The sequence below is a fragment of the Sceloporus occidentalis genome, unplaced genomic scaffold (genome assembly GCF_023333645.1).
Source record: "Sceloporus occidentalis isolate IW3139 unplaced genomic scaffold, rSceOcc1.0.p SCAF_4, whole genome shotgun sequence".
NCBI classification, from domain to species: Eukaryota; Metazoa; Chordata; class Lepidosauria; order Squamata; family Phrynosomatidae; genus Sceloporus; species Sceloporus occidentalis.
Window position 1 is genome coordinate 199,643,321 of NW_028316984.1, and position 18,202 is coordinate 199,661,522.

The 18,202-nt window shown below is 42.8% G+C and overlaps 1 protein-coding gene across 2 annotated transcripts in view; it reads left to right on the forward strand.

Annotated features, from left to right (window-relative positions):
- Window positions 1–18,202, forward strand: part of LOC149315279 (FERM domain-containing protein 6) — an 86,081-nt gene that overhangs the window by 58,000 nt on the left and 9,879 nt on the right. The window contains exons 6-10 of one of the 2 annotated variants that reach the window (XM_089523637.1): window positions 639–825; window positions 10,305–10,460; window positions 14,927–14,992; window positions 15,891–15,959; window positions 17,375–17,549. In XM_089523637.1, the coding sequence (XP_089379763.1) occupies window positions 639–825; window positions 10,305–10,460; window positions 14,927–14,992; window positions 15,891–15,959; window positions 17,375–17,549 (653 nt within the window). Of the gene's footprint in view, window positions 1–638; window positions 826–3,630; window positions 3,674–10,304; window positions 10,461–14,926; window positions 14,993–15,890; window positions 15,960–17,374; window positions 17,550–18,202 lie in introns of those variants that run through there. The other variant, XM_089523638.1, reaches the window with a different exon arrangement.

The window sequence follows — 18,202 nt, forward strand, 5'->3', positions numbered from 1 at the left end:
GCATCAGTCCCATTGTGCATTGGGACACTAGCTGGAGTGCACCGATATACATGGACAGAGCCCAATGGGCATCAGGACACTCTTGCCAGCATCCCATTACACATGTTTGCAATTCAGTAACAGGGTTTTTTAGCACCTATGCTATGTTACTAAAGCTTCATTTACACTGCAGAAATAATGCAGCTGGACAACGCTTTAACAGTTATGGCTTCATCCTGTGGAATCCTGAGATCTGTAGTTTGTTGTGGCACCAACACTCTCTGACAGAGAAGGCTAAATATCTCACAAAACTACAAATCCTAGGGTTCCATAGATTGACCCATAACAGTTAAAATGATGTCAATCTATATTCTTTCTGCAGTGCAGATGCAGCTGTAGTATATGTAAAGTTACGTAATCTAAACAGAGTGAGAGAGGATTCTAGCCAATTTTTTAAAAAAAAAAAAAACTCAATGAAAAGGCTGCAGATACAGAAAATAAATTAGCATCTAGCATCAAAACAGTTTCTGAGCTGGAGAGATGACCAACCTGATCCCAAGTCTTCCCAGACCTGAGTTACAGTTTTTTGCCCTGGCTAACTTTTTCTGATTCCTGATATTGTTTTCATTTTTCTTCCGTTCCCCCTTTTCTCCTTCCAGCGACCGAACTGCCCGCTACTATTACTACTGGCACTTAAGGAAACAGGTCCTGCGCTCCCAGTGCATGCTGCGGGAAGAAGCATACTTCCTCCTGGCTGCCTTTGCCTTGCAAGCTGACCTGGGCAACTTCAAAAGGACCAAACACTTCGGAAAATACTTTGAGCCTGAAGCCTACTTCCCCTCTTGGGTAGGCATGCCTTCCGCAGGGCTTCTCTCCTCGCCTTTCTCCAGCCAGCCAGCCGCCTTCTTCGTTTGTTTTCTTTATTTTTAAGGCCCAGAAATATGAGCTGTTTCCCTTGTCATAGCCAGGAAGGGCCCCAAACTGTTCCAGTTGGCAGCCGACATGTCAGTGCTGGGCTGGGCTGGTGTTGTGTTTTCCCGTCAAGTGGAAAAAATGCAGAGGATTGGGCAAAGGGAGGGCTTTCTAGCTTGGCCCAAACAAAGTCAGCCATGGTGGAAATCTGGTCTTGGAGTCTCCTTCCTTTTTGGGCTTTCATTTTTGTATGCTGGTGCTACAAGTTGCTTCCCCCCCCCCCCCCCCGCCATGTTTTTATTGTGTGACAGTGTTGTTTTGGAACACCTGTGATGTGCCAGGAAAGTGATATGCATTCTTGAAACTGGCTTTGAATTGCCTTTTCAGAGTGTCATGTCTCCCTAGGAATGGGACTGAGAAACAGGGGGTCCTTTCTGATGTCCACTTCTAGGATTGCCAGTTCAGGATTGTCTCAGGCCCTGAGGTTTCAGGGCCAAAACCTGAGACCTAGGGATGACCCCTAGTAAGGTTGTTAAGTGATATGCATCAAACATCAACCACAGTTGCTCACTGTTGTCATTCAAACACACACAAACAGAGAACGTATTTTCCTGATTGGAAATTAAGGGGGAAATTATAACAAAAGGGGTTATTTCCAGATCAAGGGGAAGTGAGGGGATTATTTTTTCTCACTTACGTGGGAAATAAGATAAGGAAGATTTAGCCTAGCCTACCTACTTCTAGGATTGTAAGGATTGTCCATGCCATCATATTTCCCGTTTCTGTGTATAATGGTGAAAGCTGAAGGGAAGAAAATCAACAGATTTTTAATATGGAATTTATATCCTGTCTTTCTCCCAAAATGCAATTCGTTTCATAAGTATGTGCCTTTAAGTCACCTTTTGACATATGGCAACCCTGGTGAATTTCCTAGGCAAGGAATCCTCAGAGGCCATTTTGCCAGTTCCTCCTCCTGAAATATAAGCTATAGCGCCTGATAGTCATTGGTGGTCTCCCATCCTAGTACTAACCAGGGCTGATCTTGCTTAACTTGCAAGATCAGACGGATCTGGTGCCAATTAATCCTTGCAAATTGTAGCAATCAGCTGCTCTGTTAGTTGAGCTGGAGATTTGGCCCCAACCCTTTTGATTTGGAGTTGAGCCTCCCTCCCCCCAAAAAACTGGAGAATTTGCACCCTAGTCTCCCACCTGAAATTGACCCATGAAAGCAAGAGACTGTGGGCCAGGCCCTGCAATCTAGCAACTCTGTTCATATTCATCTTGTGAGTGGCATTCTTTAGCCAAGTCCTCATCAGTTTCTGTGTGACCTGGGGGGGCACAGTAAAGAAAACCCATTTGAGCATCAGGACTCCCTGGGACTAGTGTGGGATTTCTGCACAAGCTAAGTAACAATTGCCCAGATACTCTCAAGCCTACTTAAGGAGTAGAAATTAAAAGTCCCTTCCTTTTCACCTCTCTTTAGTAGCTTTGATAAAAGAAAGCTGTTAAGCACAGACACATACATATATACAAAGTTCAGGGCCTCAGATTAGGAGGTCCTGAGTACAACACAAACACACACAATACAGCATTTCAAGTTTTATATAATGCTCTATAAATAACATCAGACTACCCAGTGGATGAGGAGAGTTTTCTGTCCCCAAAACGCTTGGCAGGCCATGCTAGCCCTAAAACTAAGCCATAAATAAGTACTAGAAGTGACCAGAGTACCACAGCATTCAAAATCCACAAAACAGTGATACCTTTAGTTGCCCAACCAAAATGCACAAAATACACATTGCAAGCTTTCAAAGCTCCACTAACTTCTTCATTGCACAAAGGTGTTAAAAATCATATATGAGGGGGGGAAATATGACAGTAGTAGTCACAGGCCTGCGTTTTCTTGAGGTCTTGGGGTGTTGTTCTGTGTAGGGATATCTATGCAAGCAGAAGTGACCAGAGGTTGACTTCCAATTTTAATTTAAGCAGTCCTGAAGGATTTGGGGGTGATTGGCTTAGCTTGTTAGGGATCTCTTTCTGACTGCACTGTGGTGTGAGTGTGTGTGAGGGGGGGGGGGCAGAATTTCTAGTACATAATAGCTGCCACAGCAGCTGTTGGGCATCCCCAGAATAGCTTGTGAGTTATAAAGAGCGGGTGATGTCATGGAGAATGCATAACAGAGGCATTCATGCTCCTTTCGTTGCTGTTGTGTGATCTGTGGGGCCGCATGGGTGAAAGTGGAGAGGGGTGCCAGTGTGACCATTAGATCTTTCACTGCCCTTTGATGGTGAAGCTGCTTGAGCCAAGAGGAACAAAACTAGCTGTGTCCATGTTCTTAGCCTCTCATGCACCTCACTTATTTATTTCATAGATTATTTTTGTAATTTGCATGTATATCTTGCCTTTCCATCAGTGAACTTCCTGCAATGTGCCTGTCTTGTCTTCCTTCTCATCACAACAATCCTGTGAAGCAGGTGAGAGTGAGAATCAAAGAAAGGCCCAAGATCACCCAGTTAGTTTTGAAGGTGCAGCAGGGACTTTTAGAAGCTCGCTCTTCCAAATCCTTGTCCAACACTTATACCTACGCTAGCTCTCCCCCTTTCTCTGTGGACATAGGCATGGTCGCCGTTGCTCATGTGGATGCAAAACAATATGGATATTGTTTTATGGCACTGTCCCACCTGTAACAGTGGTGGGATCAAGAGGAACGCCTCCCCTGAAACTGTGAGGGTAATGGCACAAAGAAAAGGACCTCCTCAGAAGATCTCTAAGCAGGGGCAGGTTTGTAAAGGAGAATACAGTTCTTAAGATAACCTGGAACTAATCCATATAGAGCTTTGTAGTTCAGTACCTGCACTTTGAACTGTACCCAGAAATGGATGGGCAACCAGTGGAGCTATTTCAACAGTGACATAGTATGGTCTCTGAAAGGTCCCCAATTGTAGTTGGCTGCAGCTCCTTGGACTGGTTGAATTTCCAGACACGCTCCAAAGGCAGCCTTATGACTATCAGTTTCTCCAGGCTGAAGTGTTGGGTATACCCCATTTCCCTTGGGACTCTCATCCATTGCCAGCTATATGACAAGGAATATACACCCACATTTTCAGCGCACAGTAGATTTCAAATGGAACAATATTATTCAGCCATACACATGGATAAAATATGTGGTCTCATAGAATCAGTTGGAAGAGACCACAAGGACCATCCAGTTCAACCCTATTCTGCCATGCAGGAACACACAATCGAAGCAACCTCAACAAATTGCCATCCAGCCTCTGTTTAAAAACCTTCAAAGAAGGAGATACTATCACACTCCGAGGGAATGTGTTCCACTGTCAGAGACCTGGAAGCAGTTGAGAAACAGAATTTGGGAAAGTTACTTTGGGGCAGTGATGTATTCAAGTCTTTTACTCCAAGTCTGAAGTCTCTGCCTTCAAGTTTCAAGACACGTCTCAAATCCTTCCAAGATACTTTAAAATCAAGTCTCAAGTCAGCTTTAATAGATGAAGAAAAATGGAGATAGGGTTGGCATTTCAATAACTAGAAAAGACTAGCACAAAGTTAGGTTTTTAAAAATTAAATTATAGGCAATTTGTCAAGATTGCATTTCTGAAAAAGGAGGCCAACTCAGCAGTGTGTGACGCAGTGGTGCCATGCTGCATGGGAGTTGTGCTGCTGCAGGGTTACCTCTGCATGCAGATCTTTATGCTACGCCGAAGGAAAGTTGGATTGTAGTGGCAAATGATACAGCATCCCCGTTGAACATCCTTCTGCCCACCCCCAGTTGTTTTATTGTCATCGTTTTTAAGCATCTTTTGTGAGCCACCTTGGATGCAAGAAAGGCAGCATATAAATAAAATAAAATTGCAGAGCAAGGGCCAACTGAGTTACCCTTGGGAAAGTTTTCCTTAGCCAAGGGTTTCTCCCATGTTCTCTCTTCCAATAAACACTTATGTTGGAAAGACCTCTGCCCCTCTCGGTAGATTAAGATGGACAACTGCTTCAGGTCTAGGTGCTGATTTTTGGCCTCTTAGATCCCCCCAGAGATTGTATAGATGGCTAAAAATGCCAAACCAAGCAAAAAAGGAATCTAGAGGGAGCTGGTTTAAAGCAATGCAAAGCAGTGGAGGGAAGCAATGTCTGAAGGAGGAATTCCTAGAGGCGTCCGGCAACATAAGTTTATTTTATTTTATTCTTTTTTCTTTTCTTTTTTTCTTTTTCTATTGCTAGATAAAAACAGGAATGTGGGAGAGTCTAGAAAGCCTGGAGAGTTAAAAACAAACTGGCAGGAGAACATATTGCAATAAATGGACTGATGAGGATGATGTTGGTGGCGGTTATATTTTATTTTATTTTTTATATTATTTTGTTTCATTTCACTTTTGTGTATCGCCTTTCTCCCAAGGATGGGACCCAAGGTGGCTCACAAGATAAAACATTATTCTAACATCACAATAAAAATTCCAAAACAATTAAAAGCATTTAGTTAAAATAGCACAAAATACAAAAACATGCAAAAGTTAAAAACATAACTATATCTGAATGCTTCCATATAAAAAAGCAGCCTGTCCTGATTATATGTTAAAATGCCTGCTAAATAAAAATGTTTTTGCTTGCCAAAACTGGGACTCAGAGCAGCTTACAATATTAAAAAAAACAGTACCATTAAAAACATACAGAAGTGACACATTAAAATAAAATAAAATTATTGCAATATTAAAACAGATTTCACATTTTAAAGACTGTCATACCAATTAATGATCCCACTGAGTGTTGCATGGGGTGGATGTTTCTGGGCTAATCTTTCGGATGTCACCTCAAGGGAAAAGAGCAAGTGGTTGGATTTTCTTGTGGCCTTGATACAGAACTTGGAAAAGTTCAAATCCACTAGCCATGTTGGCATGGGGATGCTGGGAGTTATCCAAAGAAGTGACGTTTCCAAGCTCTGATCTGAGGGACCTGTCTCAGCGCTTATTGCTTTAGGTTCAACCAACTCCCAAGGTAACTGTCAGTGCAAACCTGCCAGGTAAGAGGATTAGATGCTCACAGCAATGTTGACTCACCGTTTCCATTTTAAGCTCCTCTTCCCAGGAGTGTTTAACATCTCTTCTGTTTGGGGTTGTTCTTCCAGGCCACACAGACTTCCGATATTATATACAATGCCTTGAATTGTACACTCATTGTGAAACAAACAAAATGATTCTGAAGCTGAAAACTGCCCCCTGGTGAAAGGATAAACTCTGTTTTCAGTGCCTTGGCTGCATCCGCATTGCAGAAACAATCCAGTTTGAGACCACTTTAACTTACATGTTGTGGCACCAGGGCTCTCTGACAGAGGAGGCTAAATGACTCACAAAATTACAGTGCCCAGAATTCCGTACCATTGAACCATCATTGTTAAAGTGGTGTCAAATTGGGTTATTTCTGCATTGCAGATGCAGCCCTTACCTCACTAAGTAGTAGGAATGGATCAAAACATAACTGAAGCCTTCTCCAGGTTTAGGATTTTGGATGCTATAGGCATCTCTCCTGTGTCTTAGTAGTGACATTATGTTGTTGTGTGCCCCCATGGCTGCATCCATACTGCAGAATTAATGCAGTTTGACACCGTTTTAACTGCCATGACTCAGTGCTATAGAATTCTGGGATTTGCAGTTTTATGAGCTATTCAGCCTTCTCTGTCAGAGAGCTCTGGTGCCACAACATACTCCAAATCATTGAACTCTACAGCATTGAGCCATGACTGTTAAAGTGGTGCAAACTGCATTATTTCTGCAGTACTGATGCAGCCCTATTCATTTCTGACTTATGGCAACACTAATGCAAACCTATCATGAGTTTCCTTGACAAGATCTGTTCATAGGGGGGTTTCCTTTACCTTCCTTTGAGGCTGAGAGAGTGACTTTCCCAAGGTCACCTAGTAGAATTCCATGGCAGAGAAGGGAATCAAATCCTGGCCTCAAACCACTACACTACACAGGCTCAGTGGCCATATAGGTCAGGGAAAATAAGACATAATAGGATCTCTCAATTGTCCTGGTGCCATCAAAACACAAGTATGAAACTCCAAAGTCTACATCTGAGAGGTGCTGATTGTGTGTGTGCATGCATAACTTGCTTTTCAGAAATTAAAATGATGGTAGAATTTGTTTAGTTGTAAAGCTTATTCTTTGCTCGACTTAAAATAAAATAAAAAATGCCCAAAGCAATAAACATAAAAACAGAATTAAAGCACTGTATCATTTATGAACCATGCAACATTTTAAAACTAACAGAAATTTAAAGCTAGGAACAATAAAATGCCTATTTAATACTAAGCAGCTCTCAGCTGTCTCTCTAGGACTATTTTTAAATAAAGCTTTCCTAAAGAAAAATGTTTTGACTCACAAGGAACATCGTGATTAATTATTAATAGTGTATTTATAATGGTTGTTAATAACTATTAATAGATACTAACAATTATTAATTAATTAATTGTACATTATTATTCCACTTGATGATGATGATTGTGATGGTGATCATAGTAAGCCAGTATGGTAGTGGTTTGAGGAATGTATTATGACTGTGGAGACCAGAGGCTGAATCACCACTCAGCCTTGGAAATCTACTGACAAGAAAACCCCATGTAGGGAGAACTTGTAGCACTTTTGAGACTAACCGAAAGAAAGAAAATTGGCAGCATGAACTTTCATAAGTCTGCTTCCTCAAATAATAATAATAATAATAAATTTATTTCTACCCCGCCCTTCCATAGATATGATCAGGGCGGCTTACAAAGTTTAAAAACAGTACAATAGAAAAGAAAAATTCAAATATAAAAGTTAAAAACATTACTACAAAAACAGGAACAGGAGATTAATAAAATACGCGTGTCAAGGGCAGAGAAAAAGAAGAGTTAATTTACAGCAAACCGGGGTCAAAAGGGGAAAAATAAGGGGCAGGAAAAAACAATCTAACTAAGGCGGGAAGGCCAACCGAAATAAATACGTCTTCAGATTTTTCTTGAAGATAGCTGGTGAGGCGGCGGAGCGAAGCTCTGCGGGGAGCTTATTCCAAGATGAAGGGGCAGCGATGGCAAAAGCCGATGGCAAAAGCCCTCTGAGAGGTCCGTACAAGGTTAGACCTAGGGACCTCCAACAGGTTTGTCCCGGATGTTCTGAGTGTGCGGGGCGGATTATATGGGGAGAGGCGGTCCTCCAAGTACCCTGGGCCCAAGCCATTTAGGGCTTTATAGGTCAAAACCAACACCTTGTATTGAGCTCGGAAGCGAATAGGCAGCCAGTGAAGATCTTTTAGAATAGGTGTTATATGGTCTGACCTGGAACTACCAGCGACCAGTCTGGCTGCCATGTTCTGCACCAATTGCAGCTTCCGGGTTTGGTACAAGGGTTGCCCCATGTAGAGCGCGTTGCAGAAATCCAATCGAGAGGTTACCAAAGCATGTACAACAGATTCAAGGTCCTTACGGTCCAGGTAGGGATGCAGCTGGTGTATCAGCCGAAGCTGATAACAAGCACTCCTGACCGTCGCATCCACCTGAGAAGTCAGCTGGAGCGACGAGTCAAGGAGTACACCCAAGCTGCGCACCGAGTCCTTCAGGGGGAGCGTGACGCCGTTCAGGACCGGGTGACAGATCTCACTACCCGAAGCCGGGGAACCTATCACTAGTACTTCCGTTTTCCCTGGATTCACACTGAGTTTGTTCTCCCTCATCCAGCCCATTACCGACGCCAAGCAGGCATCAAGAGGAGAGATGCCATCCTTAGTTACTGCATCAGTCGGAGACATAGAGAAAACTATCTGGGTGTCATCAGCGTACTGATAACACCTCGCCCCATGTCTCCGGATGATCTCTCCCAGCGGCTTCATGTAAATGTTAAATAGCATAGGGGACAAAATCGCTCCCTGAGGGACACCAGATGTCAGGTCCCTCCTGTCGGAGCGACAGTCCCCCAGCTCCACCATCTGGGATCTGCCCGAGAGGTAGGAACGGAACCACCGCAAAGCAGTGCCCCCAATTCCCAACTCCCTCAGGCGTCCCAGAAGGATACCATGGTCGATGGTATCGAAGGCCGCTGAGATGTCCAAGAGCACTAACAGGGACACGCTCCCCCTGTCCATGCCCAGACGGAGGTCATCAACTAAGGCGACCATGGCAGTCTCAACTCCATAGCCCGCCCGGAAGCCGGTTTGAAATGGGTCCAGAAAATCGGTGTCATCCAAGATCGATTGAAGCTGGAAAGCGACTGCTCTCTCGATCACCTTCCCCAAAAAAGGCAGCAGCGAGATGGGCCGATAGTTGTTATGAATCAGGGGGTCTAAGGAGGGCTTCTTTAGCAGGGGTTTGACCACTGCTAATTTAATGCTTTTGGATCTGTAGATCCAAAAAGTGGAAGTAAACTCAAACTTTCGAAAGCTTATGTTGCCAGTTTCTTTTTTTCAGTTAGTCTCAAAGGTGCTACAAGATCTCAATATATACTGATTCTACAGACTAACACAGCTATATCTTTGAAGCAAACTCCATATTAGGTTTGTCATATGTTGGAAAGGACTTGAAGGCACACAACAACAACATGTTGTTGTTGTTGTGTGCCTTCAAGTCCTTTCCAACATGTTGTCGTTGTTGTTGTTATTTCTATATAGCCATACAGCCAAAGCTCTGTGAGTGGTTCATAGAATAAAGCTTTAAAACTATGCAATAGTTTTTAAAAAACACAAAATTTCAGATCTTTATGGCTGCGAGGAATATGGCTTGTTAGCTAGGATATGCAATCTTTTTGTTCTTGAAAGCCACATCTGATAGCAAGAGAAAACAGCAATCTTGAGAGGAGAAGTATTATGACATGTTGGGATAGATTGCCTCTCCCGTTCCTTAGTAATGTCAGAAGCCAAGGGATTCTGGTGAATTGACCTGGCTGTTGGGGAAAATGTATAGGATCCCACTGGTTCACGGGCCAGTAAGCAAGTGGGGTTGGTTTCAGTGCCCTTAACAAACCCACAACAGGCAAAGCCAAGATATTTCATGGAAAAAATGTCAGCATTTGATATAGGAAGCTGCTGTGTACAGTGCAGGATCATGGGTTTATTTCTTGCCCAGTATTGTCTGTTACAACCAACAGCAACTCTCCATTGATTTTCTTTCCCATTTCTGTTACCCAAGGTTTTTTAAAACGATGACAGAAAATTGTGGGCGTTGTAATGCAAAGTAACAACAACAGCTGTTCTGGGTGGTTGTGGGTGGCATATATACATGATGCATTGGTTCCATCTGTGTTGAAGCAGTGATGGTGGAAGCTCTTTAAATCATGGATCGAAATTGTGGGATTTGTATGGCCCTTGGTCAGTTCCTTGCGACAATTGCTTCTCCTGACTTTCCACCAACATTAGTTATATCTTCTCTGTCTCTGGACAGGTGGTCGCAAAGAGAGGGAAGGACTACATCCTCAAACACATCCCTATCATGCACAAGGACCAATGTGCTCTGACCGCCTCAGAAGCCCATCTGAAGTACATCAAGGAGGCTGTGCGGCTGGATGATGTTGCTGTGCATTACTACAGATTATACAAGGTACGTGTGTCTCTGTGTATTTTATGTCGTATCTTGCTCCTGACATGGGGCCCAAGGGGATTTGCAAGTAGGCTAAAACAAAATAAACATAAGATCCCGGTGATAAAATAGTTAAAATACAATAAAACAGGATATATCAAATACATCCTAATTTTAAGAGCTGTGAAATTGTTTAAATACATTGCATTAAAGATACAGCATGCACCATAAAAAAACTTTCCACAAGCAGTTAACCTGTGAATAGAGGTCTTTACCGTCTGGGTGGAAGGTGGAGGCAGAGCAAAGCAAAGGCTGAATACTGGCACCACAGTGACTGAGAGGGAAAGAGAAAGCTAACCAAGTACAGTCAGTCCTCAGTATCCATGGATCCAACCATCCATGGCTTCAAAATATTCCAAAAATATATAAATTCCCAAAAGCAAACTTTGATTTTTCCACTTTTATAAGGGACACCATTTTACTATGCTACTGTACTTAATGGAACCTGAGCTTCCACAGATTTTGATATCCATGGAGGGTCCTGGAACCATACACCAGTGGATACCAAGGACCCACTGAAAATGCATCAACCTCCTTTACAAGTTGCAGCAACCTATCAAATTTATCCTTGCAAATTGTCACCTAGCTGAGCTGGAGATTTGCACACAGCCTTTCTTCTTGCCTGGAGCTCAGCCTCTCAAAAGTGGAGAATTTGCACCCTTGTCTCCTCTGGGGAGGAGCTATGATAACTGGAAGTGGCAACCCTAATAGAGAGATAAAGTCTTTCAGTTAGGCTGGACCTGAAACAGGGTTTATAGATCATAACTTAAAATTGTGCCCAGAAACAAGCAACAGGTACAGAGGTAGCGGCAGCAAGCGTGTCTTTGCAAGTGGCCATGGTCTCTTTATAGAAAAGCTATCATTTTAATATATCATTTTGGCTGTACCCTTCTGGATTTGGATCTTTACTATCAGGCTAATAGCTTAAATTGGTAGATAGAGTGGATAAATCTGGACGATGTTAATCTACTAATCTGGAGAGATTGAACCTCCGTTTTTGGTTGGCATGCTTACCTTTGATACGATAAAACCAAGGTTCATAAAGAATTCAAACATCACTTCCTGTGTAAAGCCATAATAAAGAACTTGCTACAAATTAGAAGACTTTTATTTAGGAATTCCCATTTGGGTATTGCCTCAGGAAGCATTCTTTAGAACATGGACTAAAATAGATAATTGGTTAAGATACAAAGATATCCTTACATAAAATAAAACCATAGGTTGGAATCGAAAAACAAGAGGAAATAAGAAATTTAGATCAAAAATAGATTGTCTACTTTTACAAACAAGTTATAGAGAGATTTTAAAATGATCAAAAACAAAAAGGAATTGAAACAAAGTGTAATGATCTTGATAAAATAGTAGAAGGGAGAACTTTCATTTGAAAGACTTTAAAACAGAGAAGAATAAAAACATCAGATAAAAACAGTATAAAATTGCAAACATTAAAAACTACTATACACACCCCATATAACAAAAACCCCATAGAAAAGCCATTCCATGGCTTATGTATTAAAAGACTGTCTAAATAAAACCACTGTGTGTGAAAGGGATCTGGGAGTCCAAGTAGACCACAATTTGAACATGAGTCAACAGTGCGATGCGGCAGCTAACAAAGCCAATGTGATTTTAGGCTGCATCAATAGAAGTATAATGTCTAGATCAAGAGAAGTAACAGTGCCACTGTATTCTGCTCTGATCAGGCCCCACCTGGAATATTGTGTCCAGTTCTGGGCACCACAATTCAAAAAGGATGTTGAGAAACTGGAGTGTGTCCAAAGGAGGGCGACCAAAATGGTGAAAGGTCTGGAAACCATGCCCTATGAGGAACGACTCAGGGAGCTGGGGATGTTTAGCCTGGAGAAAAGAAGGTTAAGAGGTGATATGATAGCCCTGTTTAAATACTTGAAGGGATGTCATATTGAGGAGGGAGCCAGCTTGTTTTCTGCTGCTCCAGAGACTAGGACCCAGAGCAATGGATGCAAGTTGCAGGAAAAGAGATTCCACTTCAACATTAGGAGGAACTTCCTGACAGTAAGGGCTGTTCGACAGTGGAACAAACTCCTTCCTCGGAGTGTAGTGGAGTCTCCTTCCTTGGAGGTCTTTAAGCAGAGGCTGGATGGCCATCTGCCAGGGATGCTTTGATTTAGATTTCCTGCATGGCAGAAGAGGGTTGGACTGGATGGCCCGTGCGGTCTCTTCCAACTATGATTCTATTATTTTTGCTTGCCAATGAAATTAATGCAGTTTGACGCCGCTTTAACTGTCATGGCTCCATCCTATGGCATCCTGGGATTTGTAGTTTGTTGTGGCACCAGAGATCTCTGACAGAGGCGGCTAAATATCTCGTTGTTATTGTTGTTGTTATATGCCTTCAAGTCATTTCCAATGGCAAACCTATTATCGGCTTTTCTTGGCATAGTTTGTTCAGAGGACTTCCCTTGAGGCTGACAGCATGTGACTCACCCAAGGTTAACCAATGGTTTTCATGGTCAAACGGGAATCAGACCCTGTTATACAAAGTCATCGTTCAACACTCAAACCACTGTACCATCCTGACTCTTAAATATCTCACAAAACTGCAAATCTCAGATCTCTACAATATGGAGCAGTTAAAGTGGTGTCAAACAGCATAAGTAGATGCAGTCCCAATGGTGTCTTTGAATGCTGGGTTTCAAATAGCTGCAACGTTTTTCATGTCTCTTTGCAGGACAAAGCTGTGTTGTATGTGTGTTGCATGTTTGTGAGTGGTTGTGGCAGCGTGGATATTGTCTGGCATCTGAGTTTCAGGAAGGCTGTGATTCCACCTGGCACAGGATCCATTGGAGGCAGCCAGCAGTAAGCTGGCACTTGGCTTTCACACCTTTGAAGCCTTTCTGCAAAACAAAAGGCAGAAATGGATTCTTCAGGGAGTTGGGCGCAGTGCCAGTCAACCAAGAAGTGCATTTGAGGACAAGCATCAGCAAGGGATGCTTCTGCTACTTTGGGACTTGACATCACAGTGTCCAAAGTTCAGAAACATTGCTCCCATTTTTAGGGAACACAACTGCCAGAATCCTCCAGGCAGCTCTACCATACACAGACCTGGCTTCTTGGAAAGACACACATGCCCCAGCAATTCTGGCTGGGGGATTCTGGAGTTGCAGTCCAAAAAGTGACATTTTTCAGCCTCACTACAGTTTCCAAGCCTCATACTTTTGTCAAATATTTCCTAACAGCTCAAGTCAGACGCTTATGAACTATCCCAACACCAAACCGTGTCTTTCTTAACAGGCAGTGTCTAGTGCAAGAGTGGCTGCATCTTCATGGCAGAAATAATCTGGTTTGACACCACTTTAACTATCATGGCTTACTGCTGTGGGATTCTGGGAGTTGTAGTTAATTGTGGCACCAGAGTTCTCTGACAGAGAAGGCTAAATATCTCATAAAACTCCAGCCCCCAGAATTCCATTGTATTTAGCCATGGCAGTTAAAGTGGTGTCAAACTGGATTAATGCTGCATTGCAGATTGCCTGTGGATCAAGAGTATACCTTGGACTACATGTGGCACCCACAAGAACATTTTTCTGGCTCCTGAGACCTCCAGAATCCCCAAAACAAGCTTTTAGTGGCCAAACAGAGAGGGTGAATTGCTGTGCCTGGAAGCCTCAAGGTGTGGCAATTCACCTTTTAATCTGGTTGCAAGGCCTCCTTGTAATGTTTTAAGTGGACACTCAGCCTATTTATTTATTAATTGTTTTTTTTTTAATTGAGTGCTTAAAGCCCATCTTCCTCCCAGCCTGCGGAGCCAAATCATCTTAGAAAAAATTAAAGCAAAGCTTGACTAAAAACTTATTTAAATTTTTTCCCCAAAGGAAGCGGATTTTGAATAAATGATAACTTTGTTCCCCAAGGGAGTGGGAGGATAGGTTATAGGAGAGAGAATATTAACATATGGGTTATAACATATGAGAATATTAACATAGAGTTAATGTGATAGTTATGTGTTGGTATTAACAGTTTTATATTAATCAGTTTTATGTCTGTGCATCTGTTGGTTGCTGATGTGTGCCTCCAAGTCATTTTTGACTTAGGGCGACCCTATATCATGGGGTTTCCTTGGCAAGTTTCTTCAGAGGGGGTGTATCATTGCCTTCCTCTGAGGCTGAGAGTTCATGACTTTCCCAAGATCACCTTTTGGGTTTCTGTGGCCAAACAGGGATTCAGACCCAGTGCTCACACCATGCTGCGTGTGTGTGAATCAAACCCTGGTCTCAAGATTCATACCCCAACACTAAAACCAAGCCTAGGAGGAAGCAAAATCTCTTTGTCTTGCATTCTTTTCTCCATCAGCTGCTGCAAACGAATGCTCCTCATTTGGCATGGGGAGGATTCTGCAGGTGTTTTAGAAGATGTGAAAATATTTCCTTGTGTTTCCTTTTATGTAGGACAAGAAAGAAATTGAGGCCTCCTTGACACTTGGGCTGACCACACGGGGGATCCAGATCTTTCAAGTATGTATCCCTTTATATTACATAAGTGTCAAACCATCTCTCTCTCTCTCTCTCTCTCTCTCTCTCTCTCTCATTCCATCTTTTGTTTATTATTATTCCCACCTTTCTTCTGCCACAGGATCCAGGACAGCTTATGACAAAGTGCATGTTGAGTCTCCCTTATCCAAAATGCTTGGGACCAGGAGTATTTTGGATTTTGGAATATTTGCATATAGATAGTGAGATACCTTGGAAATGGAACACAACCCTAAACATAACATTCATTTATGTTCTGTATAAACCTTGTACACATAATCCGAAGGAAGTTTTATGCATAATATTTTTAATCAATTTGTTCATGAAACAAAATTTGTGTATAGTGACTCTGACTAAAGGAAAGGTGTTATTCTCTCAGCCACCCATGCAAACAATTTTGGATTTGGGAATTTTGCAATCCCAAGTTTCTGCCATTTCCATTCTTTGAGGGTTCCCATGGCTGAGCTGGGATTCAAACCCTGGTCTCCAGTATCATGGACCCTGGTCCCACCACAGTTTCTCTCCCTCCAATCCCATGTACAGTGTGAGCACGGTGTCAATGCAGAAACCCTAGAAAAAGTGTCATCAGGAGCAGAGCTTGGAAAAGTTCCTTTGTTGAATTATAATCTTCAGAATCTCCCAATACTGGCTCAAGAAGTCTGGGAGTTGTACTCCAAGCTTTTCCAAGTTTTGAGATTTGGGGTGTGTGTGTGTGTGTGTGTGTATAGAGAGAGAGAATGGTGTACATCCTTCCAATGTGCAGGAACTTGTATGTGTGGTGAGAGAAATATTGTTGAAGTCATGTTTGCTTTGAATGATATACTTATTCCACCTTGAAAAACTCACAGTCAACTAATTCTCCTTTTTTCTCTCTCCCTCTCAGAATGTTAACAGCGAAAGGCACTTGCTTTATGACTTCCCTTGGACGAATGTTGGAAAACTTGTGTTTGTGGTGAGTAGAAAGCACTCACAATCAGCCCCTCTGGAATAGACCCAACTGGAGTAGACCCATTGTTTCAGGGTAACTTACACACAAGTGTTGGCTTCCCAAGTTCCCATTGGCTGCATCTGCACTGCAGCAATAATGCAGTTTGACGCTGCTTTAACTGCTGTGTCTCAATGCTGTGGAATCCTGGCATCAGTAGTTTGTTGTCACACTGGCAGAGAAGGCTAAATATCTCACAAAACTACAGATCCCAGAATTTCATAGCAATGAGCCATGACAGTTAAAGCAGTGTCAAACTGCATCCTTTCTGCAGTACTAAAGGAAACATGTCAATTCTAGTTGTGATGAACAACTGGATTTACCCCAGGTGTGGGAATTGCAGACCTCACCCCTCCATGAAATAATAGCTAGCAACAGAAGAGGAAGACATCACCCAATTTCCAAAATAAGAGCAGTGGAGAGACTTGAGAACCTGGGTAGAGAAAGAAAAATCATACTTTTGGCCCAAGTTGAGACACTTAGCCTTCTCTGGCAGAGAGCTCTGGTGCCAGAACAAACTATAGCTCCCAGAATTCCCTAACATTGAGCCATGACAGTTAAAGTAGTGTCAAACTGAATTATTTCTGCAATGCGGGCTCAGCCCTGGTCCTCCCTCTGGAGCAGCAGAGAAGAAACCTGCCACCTTCTCTCTAGAACAGCCCTTGAGATATTTAAAGACTGCAGTCATGTCACCCCTCAGACTTCTTTTCACTAGGCTAAATATGTCCGGCTCCTTCACCCTTTCCTCATAGGTCTTGTTCTCCATCTTTCTTATCATCATTCTTCCCCTTCGTTGAACTTACTTGTCTATATCCTTCTTAAAATGAGGAGCTCAGAACTGAAAGCAATACTCCAGGTGAGGCCTGACCAGTGCAGAAAACAGTGGGACTATTACTTGAAGCTAGGCTTCTGTTAATGCAAGCTAAAATAGTGTTTGAGAGCTGGTGTAGTGCAGTAGTGTAGACCAGGGTTCGATTCCCTGCTCAGCCATGGAAACCCACTAGGAGACCAGACAAGTCACACATTCTCTGCCTAGGAAAATCCTGTGGTAGGGTTGCCATAAGTCAGAAAGACTTGAAGGCACACAATGGCAATCACAAAGATAACATTTGCCCTTTTTTGCTGCAGCATCACGCTGCTACCTCATGTTCACCTTATAATGAACATGAATTGCAAGGTCCTTTTGAGATGTACAGCTGCTAAGCAAAATATCCCCTGTCTTACAAGACTAGGGTGGTATATAGCAGGACTATTATGGGAGATTCTGGTGGTATACAAGGGGTGGAGGTTGGCGGTTTGGGGGAAGCAAGGGACATCAAATGGATTAATCTGGCAGCCTTTGCATACCAGCTGGTTTCCTCACACGCTGCTTGTCTTCTCAGGGCAAGAGGTTCGAGATCCTGCCAGATGGACTGCCATCAGCCCGCAAACTCACATACTACACAGGCTGCCCCATGCGTTCTCGCCACCTCCTGCAGCTGCTGAGCAGCAGCCATCGCCTCTACATGAATCTGCAGCCGGTCCTGCGGCAGATTAGGAAACTGGAAGAGAATGAAGGTAGATGCCCCTTTATCTTGGACATAGTTTTGCTTTGGCCTACATTTCTTGCCCTCTTCTCACATTCAGCACTCATTCTTAGGCTGCATCCACACAGCAGAAATAATCCAGGCTGACACCACTTTTAATTTCTATGGCTTAATGCTGTGGAATTCCAGAACTTGTAGTTTTTTGTGGCACCAGATTTCTCTGATAAAGAAAGTTAAATGTCTCACAGAACTACTACAGATCACAGAAATCCATAGCACTGAGTCATGTTAAAGTGTTAAAATGGTGTCAACCTGGATTATTTCTGCAGTGTGGATGCATCCCGAGATTAGCTTGTCTTGGTCCTGTTTTCCCCACCATTCACATTTGGTACCAGTAAGCATGTCTAAATTATTAGTCTACAACATTTTGTATATCCAGTCTGCTCTCCTCTGCCCACCCCACCCCAGCTCTCAACTGTTTGTTGCTGTGGAACCAAGAGAAGAGGAAAACCCATCTCTTTCTGTTTTTTCCAGGTACGTGGTTATTTAAAAATCAATGTGCAGCCTCACTGAACTAGGAAGAGTGTAGGTGGTGCTGTGGAAATCTATCTCTCTTTCCCATGTGCCATTTTCTTTTTCTATCATCATCATCATCATCATCATCATCATCCAAAGAAATAGATG